This window comes from Lactuca serriola, chromosome 8 (assembly GCF_051521515.1).
Source record: "Lactuca serriola cultivar US96UC23 chromosome 8, Lser_US96UC23_V15, whole genome shotgun sequence".
In the NCBI taxonomy this organism is placed as follows: domain Eukaryota; kingdom Viridiplantae; phylum Streptophyta; class Magnoliopsida; order Asterales; family Asteraceae; genus Lactuca; species Lactuca serriola.
This window is the reverse complement of record NC_136415.1, coordinates 164,230,689-164,255,476: the sequence shown is the minus strand read 5'-3', so window position 1 is coordinate 164,255,476 and position 24,788 is coordinate 164,230,689. Positions and strand designations below refer to the sequence as shown.

At 34.1% G+C, this 24,788-nt stretch overlaps 1 protein-coding gene and 1 long non-coding RNA gene across 2 annotated transcripts; one reads left to right on the top strand and one right to left on the bottom strand.

Annotated features, from left to right (window-relative positions):
* The first annotated feature begins 5,999 nt into the window (after positions 1–5,999).
* LOC145069861 (uncharacterized) lies at positions 6,000–7,219 on the top strand. Its single transcript, XR_013689701.1, has 2 exons — positions 6,000–6,338; positions 6,826–7,219. It is a non-coding gene; the product is annotated as an uncharacterized LOC145069861 (long non-coding RNA).
* Positions 7,220–7,710: 491 nt separating this feature from the next.
* Positions 7,711–12,769, bottom strand: LOC145068617 (uncharacterized). Its single transcript, XM_079015609.1, has 13 exons — positions 12,643–12,769; positions 10,459–10,538; positions 10,293–10,385; positions 9,971–10,099; positions 9,798–9,884; positions 9,488–9,541; positions 9,311–9,401; positions 9,095–9,165; positions 8,957–9,026; positions 8,544–8,596; positions 8,362–8,455; positions 8,188–8,285; positions 7,711–7,951 (listed from the first exon to the last, which is right to left on the bottom strand). The coding sequence occupies exons 1-13, from the start codon at positions 12,716–12,718 to the stop codon at positions 7,862–7,864; spliced, it is 1,086 nt and encodes a 361-aa protein (XP_078871735.1). The 5' UTR covers positions 12,719–12,769; the 3' UTR covers positions 7,711–7,861.
* Positions 12,770–24,788: the final 12,019 nt, after the last annotated feature.

The window sequence follows — 24,788 nt, the reverse complement described above, 5'->3', positions numbered from 1 at the left end:
ACGTTCCGATCACTAGAATGGGGTGTTAGAATAAATTATAAATGCATTAATACACCCATTAAGTCATTTTAGATGAATACAAATTAATGACTTAATTAAATGATTAAATCGGAAACGAAATTGAAAAATGACGATTGGTTGATCGAATTGGATTACGAAAAGAGTTACAAGAATGATACGAAATTTTGGGTTGTTACATAGTTATTGAATGGTATCAAGCTTTAACTCCAAAGTTTGATGCAAAGGATAAAGCGGATGCCCAGAAATTCGAAAAGATAGGTGTATTGCTTGGGGAATTAAAAGAGTTAGTGTCGAAGCCAGCTCCTAGTTCATTCTTAACTCCTAAGTTTTTAACTCAGAAGTTACATTCGTCGGATCCAGCTATTCAGAAGGTTGTTGCTCCAATTTTCGAAGTTTGCACATATGTTACCAATTGGTGCCCCACTTGTTGTCACAGGGGTGCAAGGGGGAGAAAAGAAAACTCAAGAAAGCAAACCTGCGATAGTTACAAAAGTGGTGGAAAAGCCGAAAAAGATTGAGAAGATTATTACTACTACTGGTGAAATAACAAAAGTTGTATCTAATCAAGTCACAATTCCTATAGTTCCAAAGACGAATACAATTGAGGTCATCAAGACAACAACAAGACCCATTCTGAAGGAAATTGTTATTGATTCCTCTACTGAAGGAAGAAGCTCAAGCTCATCTAAACCAAAACCTTCCGAATATGATGATAAAGGGAAGGGAATTTTGATTGAAAATTCAAAGGAAGAGAGGAAGGCTGAGATAGAGGCCGAAATGGAAAGACAAAGACAAATTCTAAGCATTATGAGACTTCATGAAAGTGACCCACCTGATACGGATAAGGAAGATCCAAAGAAGTTGCATAGCTATGAAAACATTGAAGCCAGAGTGTCATACAATCAGATGTATGCATTTGAGAAGAAACCACGAAAGAGTTATTCTATCAAAAATTCAGAGATGAATCAACTCGACTTTCCTGTTAATGAAATGATGTTCATTAATGCTCAGTATAAGGTGATAGAGAGGTTCAAGAACGAAGATGATTTTCTTCATATGAAACATAGGTTTCATGTTGTTGTGGGAAAAGATCAAGAAGAAGTGTGGTCACTCATCAAGATCAAAAAGGTGTTGAGTATCACAAGGGATGTAATGTTTTGGAACATGATACAAAATTTTCGTTATCCTGTTGTTAGAGCAAACAATGTTGCATGTGACTTCTCGATAGCAGATTCTCCTCTCATGAACTTGAATGATCTGATTCAAGTTGCATTAATTTTGAAAGATATGGAGGCTTCGCAAGTTCAAGGAACTAACAAGGAAATTTTGAGACTAGGTCTTGGTCATATCAATATTTTCATAGACAATTATTATGATTGGTAAAGAAGTTAAAGTTGGTATGGAATTATTGAAGACTCAAGAAGAACTGAAGAAATATGCAGATGGGGAAATTTGCTTAAAACCTTTTGGGATGGTCTTTGCTAGAAAAGACAAGAATGGCAAAGCAAAGAAGTTTTTGTTCCAAACTGTTGACATAGAAAGATATACCACTTCGCAATATACGAACTTTATTGTTCGTATGAGTAGTTGCAAGAAGAATAACGATGGAGACAAGAAGGAGTTCAGAAAGATAATTAGTTGGTACTCGGAGATACGAAGGATGATGCATTTTGTTGCATAGATTCTCACGAATTGAGAAGTTCGACATGAATACAAAGGGGGAGATTGTAAAGTCAAATTTTGTTGTAATATGTTGAAATCTGTGTAATTGTCTTTTTCGTATGTTCATTATGTATTTACTAAGGCATCTGTTTTTATAAAGCTTAAATGTTTAGCCTTAGTATTTTTTGTACTTTCAGTCTCCTATAAATGGGAGCTGAACATAGAGTTGATGATAGAGTTTTTCTAGTTTTCTATTATCGTTTTGTACTCGTGTTCATTGGAAGTAATGAGAGCTTAAACCAGAACTTACTTACTTTTCGTATTCATCTTTACTCAAATTTTTTTCAAAAACTCCATTAAACTCTTCTACGGTAGACCATTCATGAGTTTGAAATGTTCAAAAATCGTTTTTGAAAGAAAACTTTGGATGCATGTGGTGTTTTTCCACCAAAAAGTGAAGAAAAGTGTATTTCCATGATTTTGACTTAGGTTTAGGTCATAGGACATCACCTTCTACAACATGCATGTTGTTTTTGGATGAAATCCTACCACCATCATCATCAAAACCGTGAGTGTGTGTGTAAGTGTATGTTTATGTATTCACAATCCTCACATTTTAAGATTTTGATTTCTGGGATACTTTGATGTGAAACTATTTTGAAAACATTTTGTACTAAATAATGGTTTTTGAATGCTTGAAAAAGTTCTAAATTTTCATGAATTTCATGGATGTTACAGATCTATTGATCTCTCCATTACATCCGGGGCAAGTTAATGTTCTGTTAACTCTATCAATCCATACATGCAGTTTAATTCAATTTTTTATTGATAAATTTGATTGAATGAGTTTATTGCATTTGATGCGAATTGTGGATTTTGATGCAATGATTGACAATCTGACATGATCTAATAAGTTTCTATGTGGCCTTTATATTCTCGTTATATATTGAATTACTAGATTATAACCCGCGTAAAACGTGGGGGGGGCATATATATATATATATATATATATATATATATATATATATATACACACACACACACACACACATCTATATATAAAGGTATAAAAAGCCGACACAATATCAAGATGATTTTCAAAAGACAGATAAATGGTCGATACAATTAAATGAATATGGTCACCTGTAGTGCAACAAACAATGTTTCTACTTATTGAATGCAAACATGTGGCCAACGATTAAAAAGATCCATAATATGCACTATAATTGTCCTTCATTTGCTAACTATTAGATGCACGATGAAAGAAAAATCATTCATTTCATATGTATAAACTTTTTTATAATAATCATTAATAATGTCAATACATAGGTAATTGCAATAAGTTTAAGTAAAAATGGTAAATTGATGATTCTATATCAATCAATTAGGTTGATATAAAAACTACATCCCTATTACTAGAAAAAAAAAAGGAATAGAACATTGCTATTTTTCAAAAACAACAATTACAATCAACACATATTGCTAAATAAAATAACATTCACTACCACTAAAAATCGAAACACATATATTAAAAAAATTAATATCATAAAACAAAATAAAACATGACGTGACAATTAAAACTATAAATTAAACAAAAAAAAAAACAAAGTAGTCAATCACAAACAAATATAAAATAGTAAAAATCATCATGAGAAAAAACAATGGTTTTTAAATGCAATTTAAAATATATACAGTCACATATTCATACTTGGCATAGTCACTATCTCAAAATCTGAACGAAATGAAAATACTTCATGAGAAAGATATGCCGGAATAGCATACTTAATCGTATTTCCTTTAAAGAAATAAAGGAGATTTTTTGATAATCCAACCATTCATTTGCACATGCACTGTAATTACTAATATCTACTTTAAACCATCAATTCTAAATGAAAACCCAAATAACCCACAAACGATTTCCACTTATAGAAAAATATCTCTCAATTTTCCGCCAAACTCTATAAGTCTCGATGCATACAAGTTGAAATAATTAATAACAGAAGGTGTATATATCACTAAATATTCTTCAGAATATATATCAAATCTATATTAGAAGGTGTTAATATGATGAATAGTCTCTTTTCAAGTATGTTTACCAGAATGGTCACTGATATAGTAAATCTACAGTAATGGTCTCTGCTATAATATTTTTACAAAAATGGTCTTTGTTTAAGTAGATTTACAAGATTGGTCCTTGTTATAGTAAGCATAAACTAAATTTACTATGTAAATTGTTTTAATAAATGGTCAATATTTAAAGTAAATATTGGAAGTTGATATTTCGAGATAATTTATAAAAGTAGTTTTTAGAGTAAAGGCAAAATATGCAAAACTCAATTTTATTTTGAAAATACAATGTTATTTATTGCATAGTTTTGAAGTTTTTTTTTTCTTTTTTTCATTTTATCTATAAAAGATGTAGAATTTCAGGGGAAAATCAATCACACACAACAAACCAATATACTTTCTTATGGAAAAATTGTTAAAATCAGTTTTTATAAAGTAGAATGCTATTTAATATGGTATCATGTCATATATAACATAATCCGATGATCACTAACCCATTTGTTTTTTTAATTTCTTTCTTGAAAGAACATTACCATAATGGACATGTAAGGTTCTTGTTTGTTTTTTCTGGATTAAAAATTTGAAAAAAATTTAAAAAATGTCATATTTTACGAACATAGTTTGAGAATATAAATTGTAATTTAGGTTATAATGTATTATAGAATCGGTACTTTTCCTCATTCCATGTGTAATGTTGTATACACAGAGCCATGGTTAATTTATCGTCATTTTAAGAATATTGATGCGTTTCAAAGTTCCTATAGTAATAGTTTAAATCTAATGTAGGACACCATTATTGGATTTTTACTTGCTGGAGTAGGGAACGTTCACATAAGGAGTAAGGAAAGTAAGATGTTTAAATAATGTTGACTACTTGTTTTTCATGAATTCTCAACATGAATATAAAGTGATAACATGTAATAAGAACATAGTAAATGCAAGAAATTGGAGAAGAAGAAAGAGATCCAGAGTAAAGAAAGAACTTGGAAATTTTTTTGGAGAAGAAGACTGCTGAAGAAGACCACTGGAAATCTTATGCCTCAATCGAAAATCATGAGAACAACAACTTCAATGTAATCATATATATAGGTGTTTTTGAATTAGGAAACCATTATTTCCAAAAAAAAGCAGGGATCCTAAGACATCATATAGGAGATTTTCAGATACTTAGCTAGAAAAAAGAAAGATATCAATTATATTGATTCAATATTTCAAATTAATTGATAATTTTCTTATTTACAGGACATTACTATTATAAAAACTTAAATGATTTAGAATACTAGTTAATGGGGGATCTGAATATATGCAGAAATGATTAAAAATATATGATTTCAATTATAGAAGAAGAAGAAGCTTATGAGCTGGCTCATTTCACCTTTTAAACGGTTTATCCTATTTGCATTACAATCGTTCGATTAGTACTCTATTTTTTGGTTAAGAACCCTTGAAAATTCATCATTCATGTCATAAGCTTCGGCTGATAATACTGCTTGACGATAAGTCCTCACAAACTTTTGTTGAATGTCTTCAAGAAAAGCAAAAAGAATCCTTCCTGCAAAAAATAATGTATCATCTACTTTGTCCATATTCTACAAGTCATCAAGTGACTTGTTCAATCAAAAAGATAACAATTACATTGAAAAAAAAACAATAATATGCTTGAATATCTATAATCGGTTAGGGACCTCTTTGTAAACAACACTTTTTGTTTTATTAATTGGAAAACAATAATTGTTACATATTAGTACCTTTAATCCTTTTTTACTTGTGACGTGATAAACGACATATAACTGACCATGAGTGAAGACGAGTTTATGCAAATAGGATATCCAACATTTGATAATGTTTGTCCTTGACTTTCGTTAATGACAAAGACCGATCAATGTTTCAGCATTATAACATTGTACTATAACAAATCTACTAATTATAGTTATAGCAACATACTTTCATTTTTAAATAGCAAAAAAAAAATCCCACCATTAGTAACCAGTTATGTAATATTTTTCTTGACACATGATATATTACTATAATGTTTTTCTGGGTTACGGAGTGTGGGTCCAATTTCATCTTTTTCAGCCTAGAGACCAATTATATAGTTATTTTCCACCACAAGGACCAATAATGTAATCTATTTTTTCCACATGCATCGTTTCTGTAATTTTTTCTTGCATTGTTATTATTGGTAAAGAGCTATAAGTATGATGCTTTTATGGGTCAAACTGAGCTTCATTTTAAAACGGTATAAACTACTCTAAAAAAAACCTTGAAAAACAAACAAAAATCAATGACACTATTTTGGAAAAGCTAGGTTGGGCTTCATTGGTAACAGGTTATTTGTTAGTGTAGGGATTTAGAATGCGTAAAAAAGATCAGTGACTATTTAAAACAATAGATGAAAAAAACGCTGACTCAGATAATATTGCCTAGATTTGCCTCTCGTTCTCAAAGCCTTGACGTGATTTCTTTCTCTCCTTGTCCCAGTCGCAATTTCTTCCACAACTCCTACCACCTCCAACATCTATGTCGGTTCCTCTCACCTCCGACCAACGCCTTGGTCGCCTCAACTAAGCTCCGGCCTCCTTCCAGCAGTAAGAAAAACCCCATCTTTTTCCTCCTTTTTTATTTTATTTTTTTCCAGGTATATATTTATTTTTTCGATTTTTCTGCCATGTATTATCTTAGATGTTGTTCTTGTCTTCATATCATCTACTATGGAGCTGTATATGATTTTATGTACATGTTTGAAGCATCAAAGTGTAATGTTTTGGTGTGCACGTTAACTATTTGATAAAATGCCTGAACAAAATCAGATGAATTTCTTTGTTTGTGAAATCAGATTATGTATGTATACGTGAAATAAGATTCTATATGAATTTCTCTGTTTCTTTTTTCTCCAAGTGGGGTAGAAATCTGAAGAATTTCCATGTTCTTCTCCATGTTGGTAGAAATCTTATTTATGTATGAAATCTGATCCATGTTGGTACTTCTTTATGCTTCTCTATGTTGGTACTTCTCCATGCTCATCCTTGTAAGGTTGTTTTTCATGCTCATGCTTGTGATGATGTTTATGTGAAGGTTCTGGGATATGAGTAAGTTCTGGTGCATTTGATGGTGAAAGGGAATCCTCAAAGAGACGAAAAGTTTCATCATATTTTCCTAGATTGACGATCACTTGGTCATCAGCAAGAAGTTTGTGCTCATGTGCAGATTCTGGTTCAATAATGCTCGTAATATCACAATTCATTTATTAACTATGGACCTATGGCATCAAACTTGCAAATCTGAGATTTGCGATTAAATAAAATCTGTAATCGGTCGATTTCACTTTTTATTTTTCTTCTTGTTCATCCATGGTGCTCAATAGTGAACGATGGTAGTGGTTGAAAGATGTTCATGAACAGGAACTCCATCATAGAACATGAATAAAGCCTGAATATTATAAAGTATTTATAATTTTGAGTTTATATAATTTTACAACAACAATTATATTAATAATAATTTAAAAACAATTAATTTATTTACCGAAAAATCCATGGATGATGTGTCACTGACATGTGTATTAGTCATAACAGAAGGGTAAAACAGTCATTTTAAGCAATCAGCATACTCAGATGCATAATCAAACAATATTGTTTCAGTCAGAGACAGATGCGTTTAACCTAGTCAGACCCTAACTCTGTCAAATCTGACTCAGTCAACAAGTATCAAATAGCCCCTAAGTATTTTTTATGTTGTTATTAAGAATGTACAAAGCCACGATTCGAAGAATGATAAATCACACTTATAAGGATATAGCTTCTAAATGATTAATCATAGTTATATGAATATTGTTTCTAAAATGCTTGGCACTTCAGAGACGGAACAACCAACAACTATGTCATTCAAATTCACAACACAAATCTTGAGACACATAGTTAGATTTCGCCCTCACATTTATACAAAAAAAAATGCATAATCGAATTTGGAATAACTTTCATTTATTGGAAGGCTTTTTCTTGTGTTTAGTACAAACAACAATGTCAAAGCTTTATTTAGGTGATATACATATACTTTTTCAACATACAACAATATTCAGTCCAGCATAAGGTACATAGCTATGCATGAGAAATTTCTATGGTTTTAGAAACTTGTCAAGCCAATCACTCACTTGGTCAAGCATAAATTGATTCACATCATGCGCAATTCCTTCTTCGATATGCACCTAAATTTCATTAACAATAAATCAAATTATTACCTCATATAAAAGACAATATTACATCATATAACATTATACTTTACTTTTTTTTTTACCAATGTAGACAATCTACTCAGTTTATTACCCATAATAGCAACATACTAATATTCTCTGGTAGTAAAGTACGTAGCTATTCCATGCAATTTGCTCATTTAGAAAAAGCAAGAAACATTGGTGAAAAGTGAAGAGTCAAAAGTCAAGACCTGGAAATGATTCAAACATTGGGCATCTTCGAAGGCTTTATTTGTTTTACATATGGTACCATCGATACCATTGATTGGGCAACGGGGATCGTCTTGACCTGATAGTTTTTTCCATGTTATTATTTCATCAGAAAAAAATGGATCAAGAATAGGAGAGAGGATCGGTCATTTCACCATTTACAATCAACAAAGGGCGTGGTGCAATGAGTGGCACCGTATAAGGTGAGTCAAACTCAGATGCTAAACCAGGAGCTATTCTTTTCCAAACCTGGTCAAAATAGTAGCAGAACAACAACAGTTAGACGCCAGCAGAATGCCACGTCAGCAACGCATTTAGCAATCTTTATGGAACATACCTTTTCCACAACCTCTTTGTCAATGGCTACCTTCCCTAAATCAATCCTTGCTACTGAAGGAAAAGAATATAAATGCACCATCACAAAATCATGGAAAAAAAATTATAATTTAGAAAGAGTGCATGTGCTAGCTATAGCTGTAAGATTTTAATAAAAACAAATATATATATATATATATATATATATATATATATATATATAGACACACACACACATTTTAAGAGAACATTTAAACAATTTTTATAAATATATTTGAGGAAATAAATGAGAGAAATTTATACAAATTTATAGTTCGAAGTCGTTAAACACCAATATATAACTTAACTTACATGTTTTATTAAACATAGAAATAATAACATATAAAAAATAAATATTTTATATTTCTTTTGTAAAGTTGCGTCTTAATTAATTACCTTCAAACACAGGCCATATACTCTCAACTCGAGCTTGCCATTGATCATTATCTATGGCCCACCGAAATCCCTACAGATTCGTATTAATTAAGCCCATTATGTGTTAAATTAAGCCCATAAGTCAAAAATAAACAATACCTGAACAGCAATTACAGGGGCAGCAACTGAATAACGTGTATCAATAAAAGCAGCAAACCATGCATGCATTCCTGCATCACATATCAGAAATGAGTTATGGAATTAAAGGCATAATAACTCATAACAAAAGAATATATATATATATATATATATATATATATATATATACTCATGTTATTTCAAGATGATGTGTTTAATAAAATATTAAAATTCAACCTCCAAGCGAATTCCCAGTTATTCCTATCTTGGAATGGTCTATATCATCTCTTTCAGTTAGATAATCTGCCAACTTTATAAGGTCCCAGACCTAAAACATAATAAATGTTAAACATTTGGGCATTAAAAGTATATAATGAATGTCATTTGAAAAATTCAAGAGTGAAGAAGTATAACCGTGTCAAATATAAATGGCATTGTATCACCTCTTTTCCATGATGAAACAAGAGCCTGGATCCAGAATATATGAAATTGAGGTTATATTTATGCTTTGAGATCATGAAAGATGATTTGTATATTATCCATTGTACTCTCAAATATCTGCTCAACTATAGCAATGAGAAATTGGCTTCTATGTGAATCACATTGCGATAACTGGATAGATTTTTTTCAATGTATGTATGTTGCTATTTCTTATGTTCTTGCATTTAGCCATATTCTTTTTTGGCATAAACCCAAAAAACTAAAGAAAAGTTTCGGTGCTCACTTCTTGATAGGTGTTGGGGGTTTTGGCACGTTCTCCATGGTAACGAGCATCAATGGCAATTGCAATATATCCACGTGAAGCATAATCCTGAATTGAAAGGAAGAACTCGTTAGATGAAAATCTTTTGTCAAATGAAGAAATGACCAGTCTACCCTTGTAATTTTATATTATACCTTAAGTAAATCGCTTAGATACTCTTTGTTGGCATTTGATGGATGCAGATAAACAACAGCTGGTCTTTTCGATTGTGTTCTTTGTTTCATGCTGAAAATGAGCACAGGCAGTAACCCTTGATCTCCTTCCTAATTTTAATAAAATAATAAGTTTCACATATTAAACTTTATGCATAATATATTGGTATTACCAATTTGCTCTTGTTTTCCATATTCCAAAGTATGTAGTTATTTTCTTAGATATCTTTTAAGCATCATATATTCATATTAAACTTTATCCGGTCAACATCCAATGAGACAAAAGAAACATGGTATAAGTTACCTCAATGGTTAAGTAAAAGTTTTCTTCATTTAGCGGTTCCTCGGAGGTAGAAATGAGTAGTTTCGCGGTTTGTATCCGGTAGGACATCATTGCCTGATAGTGTTAAATAAGATAACTTCTAACAAAGATTAACAGAAAGGTAAAGTATATGTCAAGTAATATCCACCTTATAGTCCGGCAATTCAGGAGGCGGTTTCTGAAATAAGGGATGCTCCACGGGCTTTGCAGGTAGTGTCTGAAGTGGAACTGAAAAAAAGAATGTAGCAGAAATATAATATGAATCCAGATTTTGACAAATAAAGAGATGAACTCAAATTTCAATGAAATTATTGATAAACATAATAGTGGTTGGATAAGAGTGATAACAGTAGTTATTGATGAAAAAAGTTAAACTTAATTCCTCTCTTAACAAGACGATGAGAGATAAAGAACAAAGTTTGGTGTTGTTTCTTTTTTACATAATGGGGTCATGACTTAATATGCTAAGCTAGTTATGTTTCTTTTTGAGTAGATGCAAGAGAACAACTTAATTGAAAAAGTTAAGGAAATGAGGCTTTCCCAATTAGGTCCTAACATTTTACAAATTTACGCCATCTTAGTTTTTCTTTCTCAATTACTTTATTTAGACAACAATTAATGGACAACAAAGAAACATGGTGCTACATAGAAACAGAGAAGTCTGGCACTTTGACTCTGGACAATCAAATGATTTATTTTATAATAAAAGCAACTGGCCTTATGCTACTCTTACTAGATTGAGGAAACTGTTGATATTCATAAACCAATTTAGATACATAAAACTGCCACTTTCTGTGAGCTATCTGTACAAGTTCTGCAATGGAGGTCACTACATTTAACCACACATTCCCAGATGCCGAGTTTCCGATTTGAAACAAAACTGGTGCTCTTGTTAGACTCAGCTATGGAATCGGTTAGTTTCCATTTGTTTTCCCTATTTCATTGTGTGTTGAAACTTGAATGAGGACATTAATTGGTATAGCCAATCCGAGATGGCAATTCCCCAATAAGAACACAAAGAAGAAAAGGATTTGGGACAATTTTCTGCTTCTTTTCCAATGCAAACTTACATCATAATTTAAAAGGGAAAATGCAACAACTATCTAAAAACTAGGATCATGAAATAGCTACCGGAGATGACTAACATTACATGCCTAAGAAAAAGGGAAACATGAATGCAATTAGATGGTAATGGAGGAGAAGACAGTGGCAACCGTAGAGGAATGGAATGATGTTTTTGGCTAAGGGCGTCAGCCACTTTGTTTTCCCGACTCGATTCATAGTGGAGCTCGAATTCATAACCCAAGAGCTTAGTGATCCACTTATGTTGTGCAGGTGTTTGAATCGTTTGGTGTAAAACCAAAACAAGAGATGATTGCATCAAAAAACTAGATTACTGATTCCTACCCTAATTATGTGGAAGTACCAAGATCATTAAGCATAAGAATTAGATAATTGACCGTAAATAAAGGTTAAAGTTCATCCCTGAATATTGTAACAAAAGGATTAAAGTGTAAATGCAAATAAACCATCATATGCTTTTTATCAAAAAATATCCAATTTTACAAACTATAATGTTTCTTTCTTGTATTTATGCAAGAACCTTTGTTTGTAACAAAAATTAAATTATATTTTTTGTTTCTTAATTTATAAATAAAAATCTTGAGTGTCATATATGCAATGGTGTCAGGTTATTGAAGGTTTATGGCTGGTTTGTACCAGTAGCGCTATTTCAAGGTACATACTTTGTTTTGATGTGTTCTTTTTTGAAATTGACACCGGGATCTACTAGGGTGTCAGGATGTAACTGAACCTGCATTTGATGATATTACACCTCGAAACAACTTTTTGTAGATATTTCGATTAAGGTATGGATGTCAGATGAAGTATCTTCTAGTTTAAACAACTTTTTGTAACTTAAATAGAGAAACTTATAATATTATATACCTATTAATTAGAATTATGACGAAAAGAATATTTTGAAACCAAGTGGCAGCCCAGCCAAATAAAGTTTGAACCGAAGAAACAAAACTTATATACAAATTTACAACGTCTTAGTTTTTTTGCTTACTAGATTGAGGAAATTATCGATATTCATAAACATATCTAGATACATAAAACGCACAGAATTAAGCTCGGATCTCCATAGCCACTATTTTTGCTAAAAAGAAATCTTATACTACTACTGGCAATCTAGCTGCAATGTCTATCCTAGAACAACTCCTTATTTTTGTATATTGTATCGTATGTGAATAGAGGAGAGCATGATATGAGCCCAAAGATTCGCAACAAATCAAAATTAAAATTGACCAAATCTATGAAAGAAGCTTACCTGGAGGACAACGGCGACTACGAAGAACTTCAAGGTATTGTGAACGGAGGATGGCTGCTGATTCGACGGGCTCCATCTTCTCAAAATTTCGACGAGTAATGGTGACATGAACATGTTGAGATAATATGTTGTGTTTATATTTATAGTAGAGTAATTGCGATATGGGAGCAGGTGAGAGTGATGGAACACCTCGGATATGTGGTGGTTGTATTTTTACCTAATAGAGTGTGAATAGAGAGAACAAATTACTGAAATGGTCCCTGTCGTTTGCAAAAATTTCACGTTTGTTTCCTATGTTTTCTTTTGCACTTGGGCGGTCTCTAAGTATTGATTTTATTGTGTTTTTCATCCCTCATAGAGCTAAAAAAGACTATATCTCCCTTTATCTTTAAATTTTTTCATTTTTTATATTATTAGTTTATTATTAAATAATATAAATTATTAAATAAACTTGAAATTGGACCCACCCAAAACCCTACACCCCTCATGTCCTCTCTCGTTTCAATTCATCTGTGTTACAAACCACCGGCCACTGTCGAAAAACACCAAACACTACCAGAAAATACTAGATGTCATCATTGGAAAACACCAGACGCATGAGGAAACCACAAGACACCACCGATGTAAACTCTAAATCGGTAAACACCAGCCAGACGAGGAAACCACAAGACACCACTGATCTAAACTCTAAATTTACTGATTTTGCTCCATCAACCACCGATCTTCATCACTGGACGCCACTAGAACCATCCTGCAACCAACATTTGTCATTTTTAGAAGGAGATATGAAGTAGTGAGGGATGGAAATCTGGTTCATGAGTCACTTCTCTTCTTCTCAACGCCCCTGGACATCCGACCATCGACTGCATCTGCTCCCCCTTGCTCTTCCCTCTTCGCCATTGATTGCATCTGTCCTTCCTCGCTCATCCTCTCTGCTATCAGTTTTGTAAAGGGTTTAGGGGTGGTGGTGGTTCACCTTACTTGTCTTCCTCCTTTCTTGTCACTATGGCGGGGGTTAGCTTCCTGACACCGTAGTGGATCCCGGTGGTCATTGTTTCATGGTACTATGACGGTGGTAGCTTCATGGCGATGATGGCAGGAGATCTAGAAGCTTTTGGTTTTTAGTAGCGGTTTTCAGGAAACAAAGGGATAGATGTTTTCAAGGGAGGAGGTGTTTTCGGAAATATAAGAGACAAGGATGGTGGTGGTACTGATTATTTTTTATTTGTCAGATGAAGCTTCCTCCGGTGGGAGGGCTTCAGAAGTGGCGGTGAGTTAAAATGAGAAAGAAGTACATGAGAAGTGTGGGGTGTAGGGTTTTGGGTGGGTTCCATTTTAAGGTTATTTAATCATTATCATTAATAATAAACTAATGATAGTAAAAAAGCTAAAACAAATAAAGTCAAAGGACAATCTGGTCTTTTCATCTCTACTAGGGGATGAAATACACATTAAAAACCAAAACCTAGGGGCCATTCGAGTGCGAACGAAAACATAGGGACCAAATGTGAAATTTTTGCAAACCACATAGACCATTCAATAATTTGTACTTTAGGATATGCATCAAGCAAATTATGAAAATTGTTTGTTTCATTTAGGATATGCATTATATAAATTACAAAAATTGTTTGTTTCATTTAGGATATTCATCAAGTAAATCACCAAAATTGTTTGTTTCTTTCAGGATATGCATCGAGAAAATTACGAAAACCGTTTGTTTCATTTAGGATATGCATTATGTAGATAACGAAAATTGTATGTTTCATTTAGGATATGCATTATGTAAATTACGAAAAATCATTTGTTTCATTTAGGATATGTGTCGAGTTACTTACAAAAACCGTTTGCTTCATTTAGGATATGCATCGAGTAAATTACAAAAATTGTTTGTTTCATTTAGATATGTATTATGTAAATTACGAAAATCATTGGTTCATTTAGGACATACATTATGTAAATTACGAAAATTATTTGTTTCATTTACGATATACATCGAGTAAATTAGGAATATCGTTTGTTTCACTAGGATATGCATTATGTTAATTACGAAAATTGTTTGTTTCATGTAGGATATTCATTATGTAAATTACGAAAATCGTTTGTTCCATTTAGGATAAGCATTATGTAAATTACGAAAATCATTTGTTTCATTTAGGATATGCGTCGAGTAAATTACGAAAATCATTTGTTTCATTTAGGATATGCATCGAGTAAACTACAAATATTGTTTGTTTCATTTAGGATATGCATTGTGTAAATTATGAAAATCGTTTGTTCCATTTAGGATATGCATTGAGTAAATTACAAAAATCATTTTTTTTTCATTTAGTATATTTTGTTTTGATGTGTGTGTTTTTTTAAATTGTATTAAAGTTAATATTTTTACTTTTTTTGTATAGAAATCGAGAATGTAGTTGAACCTGTATTTTATGATATTACACCTTAAGATCCCGATTTTCTGAGGGGCTGAAGTTGGGGCAATATATGTCAAATTGAGTTAATACTATTGTAAAGGAAGTGCTTCACATTTTTCAGCCCTAATTTCATGCAGTAACGTTTATGCTGATGCAGGTCACTTCTAGAAGAAAACAAACAACATAGGTTTTATCTTTTCAACTTCCATATACTAGTGTGATGTTGCTTTACAAATAAACCATATGTATTTGACACCAATTCTTTATGTTTATGTTTTTGTAAGTATACATAATCACATGAAATCTTTTCTTGTTTGTCCTCCTAATTTGAATGCAACTTCTATCAGAATCTAAAAAAACTCTATTTTCATATTGTTGCAAACTTAGCAGAGTGCATAAAATACATAGAGCAATCATTAGCTATATTCATGGAATTTGGGAGGCCCGACACTTTAAGTGATTGCAAGTGTTAAAGTGGCAGTCGATAGATGTATTGACTTATTTCTTGTGTATTTTACATTCCATTACAATATGAGTTACATGAAGATAACATGTATGAATTTTATACACTTGAAGTTGCACATGTGATTTATAGTTGTAAATTTGGAATGCGTGAGTATCAATCTTTTTGTAGATATTTCGATGAAGGTAGGGATGTCAGATGATGTTTTATCTACATGCACCCATCTAGTTTAAAAAACTTTTTGTCACTTAAATAGAGAAACTTGTAATATTATATACCTACTAATTAGAATTATGAAGAAAAAATAATTATATTTTGAAACCAAGTGGCATTTAAGTTTAAAAGCACCAGGGTTCCATTTTAAGTTTATTTAATCATTTATATTCATTAATAACAAATAAAAAAATTAAAAAATAACATAAAGATAACGGGCAATATTATCTTTTCATCTCTACGAGCACATGAAAAACTCAATAAAACCAAAACCTAGGGACATTCTGAGTGCAAATGAAAACATAAGGACCAAACGTTAAATTTTTGTGAACCATAGGGCCATTTCGGTAATTTCTTCTTTCGAATACGCATTGAGTAATTACAAAAAACCTCTCTTTCATTTAGAACATGCATTACATAAATTAGGAATAACATTTGTTTCATTTACATTATGCATCGAGTTAACCACGTTAATCATTTGTGAGGCAAACAGTACACTCTAAAGTCGAAACAAAACATTTGGTCTTCTTTTGTTCCAAACAAGTGACAAAGGCACCAAATATCATTTAGGCTATGTGGTATGGTTTTAACATAAATTACTTTATGCTTACATGGCATCTCTTAACAAATGTAATAATATGTGAAAATTGCTATGTTTTCATGTGGTGTTAGGCCATTTTGTCTTCTCAAGATTTTCCAACGTCAGTTCAAAAAATAATCAAAATTTTGTATTCTCTTTTCAGTGTTGTGATGGTGTGCTGCACATTTTCTAGAAACAATTGAGTCGTATGGAGAATAACCCAACACATGATCATTCCTACAAGTTATATGAAATAAATTTGTAAATTTTTTTATTAGATAAATAGAACATTCCTTACTAATGATTTGTTAGGGTTTTACAAACTTTTTTAATTTGAAAACATTAGCTGTCCTAAAAATTAAAAAAAATAAAAATAAAAAATTCAATTGAATATTCAAAACGATGCTGATCTGCACAAGGGTGGTGCTTTCATTGATAACTCTTAATTGTGGAAAATATTTTTTTAGAATATATATATATATATATATATATATATATATATATATATATATATATATATATATATATATACTAGCCGTTTACCCGCGCAAAGCGGCGGGCGCCGAATAGTTTATTTAGAAAGATAGTTTTAACGTGGCGATTCGTTTCCTTTTAGGCGTGAGCTACTTCATTGCAACCTTTTGACAATCAATTTTGTGTCAGTTACTTCATGTCAAAAAATAGTTTCTAGCTAGGTGCATAGTCAGACAATACGAAAGAAGTTGGGTATATTATGTCTAATTAAGCGGGTCAAAATAGGGTCAGTCCTCTTTACTCGTTAAATGTTTCAACCCGATATGAACTCGACATTACATAACAATTTATTATGTCTAATTTTATTTTGAGTTGAAATTAGAAGTACATTTTCCATTTTGGTTTAAAAATATTAGTATATGGTTATTTTGGGTTAAAGGTTATTTATATCGTTGTTTTAGAAGAACCGTCTATTTCAACCCGAATTTTGAAGAAACTGCATGGTTCGATCAAATCTAAAATTGATATAAAACCAATGATTGTTGAACTACCTTCGTCCCGTTCAATTGGTTCTACCAGCCAGTTTAAACATATTTTTAGAAATTTGGTATTACTTAGAAAAAAGGTTCAATAGTCTTATAAGAAAAGTAAGATCACAATTTGTACTTATTTGTATAGATGGTCTAGATTGGGGGTTTGTTTCTAGTGAATAGTGCGTGGTGTTGGCGGTATCTGGTGGCAATGGTAGGCGTTGATGGTGTTGGCGGAGATTGGGTGACGCCACGCTGCTGGTGCGTTAGTGGAGTGAGCACCGGTTCGTGATGTGGGTTTGTTTCCGGTGACGACAACGTTCTGATTAGGGTTTTTGGCTATTTGACAGAGAAACAGTGAGTCTAAAGAATAAGTGAGAAATGAAATTAGTGTTTAATATGAAAGGCTAGAAAAATCAAAGGGATGATAACTGTAGGAAAATCAGATTATACATATTATGGGAGATAAAATAAAAGTTTAGAAAGTAAAAGGGGTGAAATTGATATTTTCTAAAGTTCAAATATAGGGATGAATATGATTAAAGAGTGAAAATGAAATATAAAAAAATCTGCTAAAAGCAATAGAAACTTAGTAGGAGGACTTAAATTGCCAAAAGCTAAAAATGATTAAAGTGTGAAAATGAAAAATAAGAAAATTTGAAAGGAGTAAAAACAAAAGAAACTTAATAGGCAGACCTAAATTTTCAAAAATTAAAATAAAGAGTTAAAATGAAAAATAGGTAAAAGTTGAAGGGAGTAAAAGCAAAAAAAGTGCCACCGACTTTGGACTTTGGTATCCTCCTTAATAAATGAAGGTTTTTTTTGCCACATGTCAATCTCTCATGAGTTTTGACACTTGTCATTTTATGGAATTTTTGAAATAAATATTATCCACTTGTTAAATTTTGGTTTGTTTCATTTTTTAAAATTAAAGTCATATACTTATATATGTAAAGTATTAAATATCATATATAAGATATTGAATTGTAATTAATATGTTTTTCCTTATTTTAAAGTTGTACAATAAAAAATATTTTTTATTTACACTTTAATGTTTAATCTTTTTTAAATCAACCCGTGTAATATACGGGTTTCACACCTAGTCCTCTTTAATAAATGAAAGTTTTTTTTGCCACATATCAATCTCTCATGAGTTTTGACACTTGTCATGTTGTAGTATTTTTGAAATATATATTATCCACTTGTCAATTTGTGATTTGTTTCAATTTTTAAAATTAAAATTATATATATGTAAAGCATTAAATACGTTAATTCTTTTTTTATTTTAAAGTTGTATATTAAAAAATATTTTCAGTTTACACTTTAGTTTAATATTTCATTTTTTTTTAAATTAACTCATTTCTAAACTAATACATTAATTCCTAAATTAACTACCTCTAAACGTATACATCATACATAGTAGGTTTATTGCATAATAATTTGTACATGACGTATGTTTTATATAATAATAAAGATACTTTATATAAGAATATAAATAGTTCCATACAATTATTAATACATTTCGGTTAGTAAAGGATGCAGCGAAAAATAGTACATTTCAACAAATAGTTTCCGAGAGAAATTAGTTTTACTGCAACATGTTATTTTAGATTAAAATAAAAATACGTTATGATTGACAATTGTAAAATGATATGGCCGAGAATGGATTGTTGAGATAGCACTAAGGAATCGATTTCACTAACTTTTATATAATAACGCTGAAAATGTTTAGAGATCACAAATATTTTTTTTGACATTATATTTTTAAACTCTCAACTTTTTATATAATAACGCTGAAAATGTTTTTGAAAAAAAAACCAAAAATTAAAAAATTGAAAAAAATATAAGTAAAAAATAAAAAAATGATTTTTAAATTTTTTTGTTGCGAATTTATAAAAAAGCTACGATTTTGAAGAATATAAAGTCAAAAAAAAAAAAAAAAGATTTCTGATCGCTAGTTTTTTTTGTCCATTTATATGATTTTTGGGGTTTGTTTTGTTTTCATATAGCCCTTCCCTTATATATATATATATATATATATATATATATATATATATATATATATATATATATATATATATATATATATATCTATATCTATAAAAGGGAACTCGACGAGTAGGGAGGCTTCAACTTGTCGTGTAGATTTATAGTGGTCACGTGATTTTCAAACCCTACTCGACTTTTGGAAGACCCCAACTCGACGAGTTGAAGGCAGAATATGAAACCCTAAATTTTATGGTTTTTGCACACTATTTAATGATATTAAGTCCCATTGTTTGCCTCTTTATTTGCCCCCTTGTCAAGAGAAACCCTAATTTAAGCATCATATCTCATTGTATGTGTGTGTGAGCTTGGAAAGTGACTTTTGGTGCTTTTTAGGAAGGAACTTGAAGTATGAAGAGGTTGAACTAGGAGGAAGGCTATAGATCTGGCATTTTCTTTGTCTTGGCAACCATATTGAGGTATAAAGTTGATACTTCGGCCTTTTATTGCTTACACCTTCTCATATGGAAGTATGTTGTCGTTCTTGGTCCATATTGAAGTCATTTTTGGGATTTGAGCATGTCATGAAGCTATAACTTCATATCTAGACATCTCTGGGACTTTCTGGACTTACAATTGCCAATTTTATTAAGTCTTAGCCCTCCTTCATGCCCTAGGTCCTTTACAAAGCTTAGTTTTAGTGTTTTAGCCTCTTGATGCCATGCATGGACGTAAAGTTAGCAACTTTATGTAGTATTCGAGTCCCAGGGGACTAGATCTACAGTTTGGGGCTTCGGATTCAAGAAAAAAGGGCTTGAATATGTTGAGACTGGGAAAACTCAACGAGTTGCCTTGCCAACTCGACAAGTTGGTTCGGGATTTCCCGTTTTCTATATTCTGTAGGAACCCGATGAGTTGTTCTGCTAACTCGGCTAGGGTTTTTCCCGGTTTCCTGAGTTCTGAAGGAACTCGACGATTCAGTAGATGCACTCGACAAGTTGGGTCAACATGGACTGTTGACTTTGACTTTGACCTGGTATATTTTCAGTATGGTGGTTACAAGACGATTTGAAACCGGATTCGGGTCAAGAACGGGAGTTGGCAGTCAGGATAGGCCTGCATTGACAGAGGACTATGTCAGGGAGATCATCCATGAGGAGGTGGTTGAGATTTTCCGGAGTCAGATTCTGGAGATGCTAGATTTTATCAAGACCGTGATGATGGGGTATTTGGATGACAGATACGCAACCATTGCTGAGACTGCTGCTACTGCGGCCTCTGCACCTGTGGCGGCTGTAGGCGTTGGGCCAGTATGGGTGTTTCATTATTGGGACTTTGATAACACGAAGCCCCAGACCTTCGATGGAGTTCAGGTGTGGCACCCAATTCCTGGTACGCATTTAATTCAAGCATTTTTATGTTTTTCCCTGGGACTCGACGAGTCGGAGGACCCACTCGTCGAGTAGAGACGAGTCCGCAGACATCTTAAGTGACCTACCTGAGGAGTCGGAAGACGGACTTGGTGAGTAGGCGCTATGCGAGAAAAACCCTAAATCTGAGGGTTTGCACCATATATAAACACCTTAACTCAGCCTCCCTTGTCCCTAACACTCCCTTAGATCTGGATATCGAAACCTATCCGTTTATGTGTGTGTTAAGGCCATTTTGGTGTTCTTGGTTGGTTTGTCAAGCTTGAAAGGAGAGAGGAAGCTTGGTATTTCGATTTGGGACTTGTAGATCCAGAGATCTTACTTCATCTTTAGCTCAAGCAAGGTAAATGCCCCTGTTTTGGTCTTCCTTTTTGGTTGTTCATTTTTAGGGCTTAGGGTCATGGTGCATTTAAGGCTTCTTAAGCCATTTTTGGATTTGTAAGGTGATTCATGGGGTTCTACTTACAGATCTAAGTCATTGGAGGGGTCTCATGGCATAAAGGTGCCAACTTGATGGCCATAAGAGTCCCATGTACATTGTAGAGCACCTTTTATGGACTTTTGAGCTAAAAACCCCATGCATGTGCATCAAGTTTGGAACTTTACGTATAAAATGGATAATAGGAGGCCAGATCTATGGTTTTGGTGTGTTAAATCCATTTTAGATCGACTTTTAGAAATGGTCAAGGTTGGACTCGGCGAGTCGGTGTGCTTTCAGCCATCTTAAACCCTTCTGCGATGGTCAGTTGTTAGAAAAGGGAGTCCCATAGCTGTTTAGACGTATTTGACATAGCCTTAGACCTGGAGTTCATGGGACTCAGCGAGTACATGAACAGACTCGGCGAGTCCAAGGCAATCTGCCAGCACATGAAGATGAACTCGACGAGTTGTTCATATAACTCGGCAAGTCAAGGACAAGGCTTGTTCTTCAGATGAAGACGAACTCGGCGAGTTGTTCATACAAATCGGCGAGTCGGATGAAGGATCATTCGATGTTCGAATGGGAGGAGAACTCGTCGATTTATTGCCTAACTCGACGAGTAGGGACGGGAATGAGGACAATTAGATGGTTAAGGACTCGACGAGTTGGCGGCTCAACTCGACGAGTCAGGTCAGCTGGAAGTTGACTTTGGCTTGACTTTGACTAGGTTAGTGGTAGAATAGTCATTCCCCCATAAGAGTAGTTATCAACCTCTGATTGGGTGTTTTATGGGAATTATAGCCGGAGGATTTCCGGAGCAGCAGCAGCAGATAGAGTTCCCGCACAGATCGGCAACTACTACTACGAGGTGAGTTACCTTCCAGTAGAGGTGGATCTAAGGCACCAATTCCGACCCACCAGTAAGTAGTTATCTATGAGATGATTGTCTTTGTGATAATTATCTTGGTATATTAATGTGTTATGGTCACGAGACATGCCTGTATGATATGCTATGTGTGTAGATGGGATTAGTTGTCCCTACCCAGTTATGCCTGACTATATGATTATCTCTCGTTACGATATGCTAGTGCTAGGGGGTGAAATAGTCCCCAGTTACCGGTTGAAAGACACCGATGGCGAGTACCGCTTGAAAGATACCGATGATTGTTACCGGTTGAAAGATACCGATGGCAGTTACCGGTTGAAAGATACTGATGGTGTTATGTGGTGTGTTGTATGATAGGGAAACTCACTAAGGTTTGTGCTTACAGTGTCAGTTTTGGTTTCAGGTACCTCTACGTCCAAGGGGAAAGAGCCAGCGGCGTAGCAGTGCATCACACACATGGTTTCCGCATCAGATTTTATGGGATTTTACTCTGATTTCATTATTCCTGACGATATGGTTTTCTAGACGATTTGAAACCAGATCCGGGTCAAGAGCGGGAGTTGGTAGTCAGCATAGGCCTGCACTGACAGAGGACTGTGTCAGGGAGATCATCCGTGAGGAGGTGGTTGAGATTTTCCGGAGTCAGATTCTGGAGATGCTCGGGTTTATCAAGACCACGATGATGGAGTATTTTGATGACAGATACACAACCGTTGCTGAGACTGTTGCTACTACAGCCTCTGCACCTGTGGCGGCTGTAGGCGTTGGGCCAGTGCGGGTGTTTCATTATTGTGACTTTGATAACACGAAGCCCCAGACCTTCGATGGTGTTCAGGTGTGGCACCCAATTCCTGGTACGCATTTAATTCAAGCATTTTTATGTTTTTCCCTGGGACTCGACGAGTCGGAGGACCCACTCGTCGAGTAGAGACGAGTCCGCAGACATCTTAAGTGACCTACCTGATGAGTCGGAAGACGGACTCGGTGAGTAGGCGCTGTGTGAGAAAAACCCTAAATCTGAGGGTTAGCACCATATATAAACACCTTCACTCAGCCTCCCTTGTCCCTAACACTCCCTTAGATCTGGATATCGAAACCTAGCTGTTTATGTGTGTGTTAAGGCCATTTTGGTGTTCTTGGTTTGTTTCTCAAGCTTGAAAGGAGAGAGGAAGCTTGGGATTTCGATTTCGGACTTGTAGATCCAGAGATCTTACTTCATCTTTAGCTCAAGCAAGGTAAATGCCCCTGTTTTGGTCTTCCTTTTTGGTTGTTCATTTTTAGGGCTTAGGGTCATGGTGCATTTAAGGCTTCTTAAGCCATTTTTGGATTTGTAAGGTGATTCATGGGGTTCTACTTACAGATCTAAGTCATTGGAGGGGTCTCATGGCATAAAGGTGCCAACTTGATGGCCATAAGAGTCCCATGTACATTGTAGAGCACCTTTTATGGACTTTTGAGCTAAAAACCCCATGCATGTGCATCAAGTTTGGAACTTTACGTATAAAATGGATAATAGGAGGCCAGATCTATGGTTTTGGTGTGTTAAATCCATTTTAGATCGACTTTTAGAAATGGTCAAGGTTGGACTCGGCGAGTCGGTGTGCTTTCAGCCATCTTAAACCCTTCTGCGATGGTCAGTTGTTAGAAAAGGGAGTCCCATAGCTGTTTAGACGTATTTGACATAGCCTTAGACCTGGAGTTCATGGGACTCAGCGAGTACATGAACAGACTCGGCGAGTCCAAGGCAATCTGCCAGCACATGAAGATGAACTCGACGAGTTGTTCATATAACTCGGCAAGTCAAGGACAAGGCTTGTTCTTCAGATGAAGACGAACTCGGCGAGTTGTTCATACAAATCGGCGAGTCGGATGAAGGATCATTCGATGTTCGAATGGGAGGAGAACTCGTCGATTTATTGCCTAACTCGACGAGTAGGGACGGGAATGAGGACAATTAGATGGTTAAGGACTCGACGAGTTGGCGGCTCAACTCGACGAGTCAGGTCAGCTGGAAGTTGACTTTGGCTTGACTTTGACTAGGTTAGTGGTAGAATAGTCATTCCCCCATAAGAGTAGTTATCAACCTCTGATTGGGTGTTTTATGGGAATTATAGCCGGAGGATTTCCGGAGCAGCAGCAGCAGATAGAGTTCCCGCACAGATCGGCAACTACTACTACGAGGTGAGTTACCTTCCAGTAGAGGTGGATCTAAGGCACCAATTCCGACCCACCAGTAAGTAGTTATCTATGAGATGATTGTCTTTGTGATAATTATCTTGGTATATTAATGTGTTATGGTCACGAGACATGCCTGTATGATATGCTATGTGTGTAGATGGGATTAGTTGTCCCTACCCAGTTATGCCTGACTATATGATTATCTCTCGTTACGATATGCTAGTGCTAGGGGGTGAAATAGTCCCCAGTTACCGGTTGAAAGACACCGATGGCGAGTACCGCTTGAAAGATACCGATGATTGTTACCGGTTGAAAGATACCGATGGCAGTTACCGGTTGAAAGATACTGATGGTGTTATGTGGTGTGTTGTATGATAGGGAAACTCACTAAGGTTTGTGCTTACAGTGTCAGTTTTGGTTTCAGGTACCTCTACGTCCAAGGGGAAAGAGCCAGCGGCGTAGCAGTGCATCACACACATGGTTTCCGCATCAGATTTTATGGGATTTTACTCTGATTTCATTATTCCTGACGATATGGTTTTCTAGACGATTTGAAACCAGATCCGGGTCA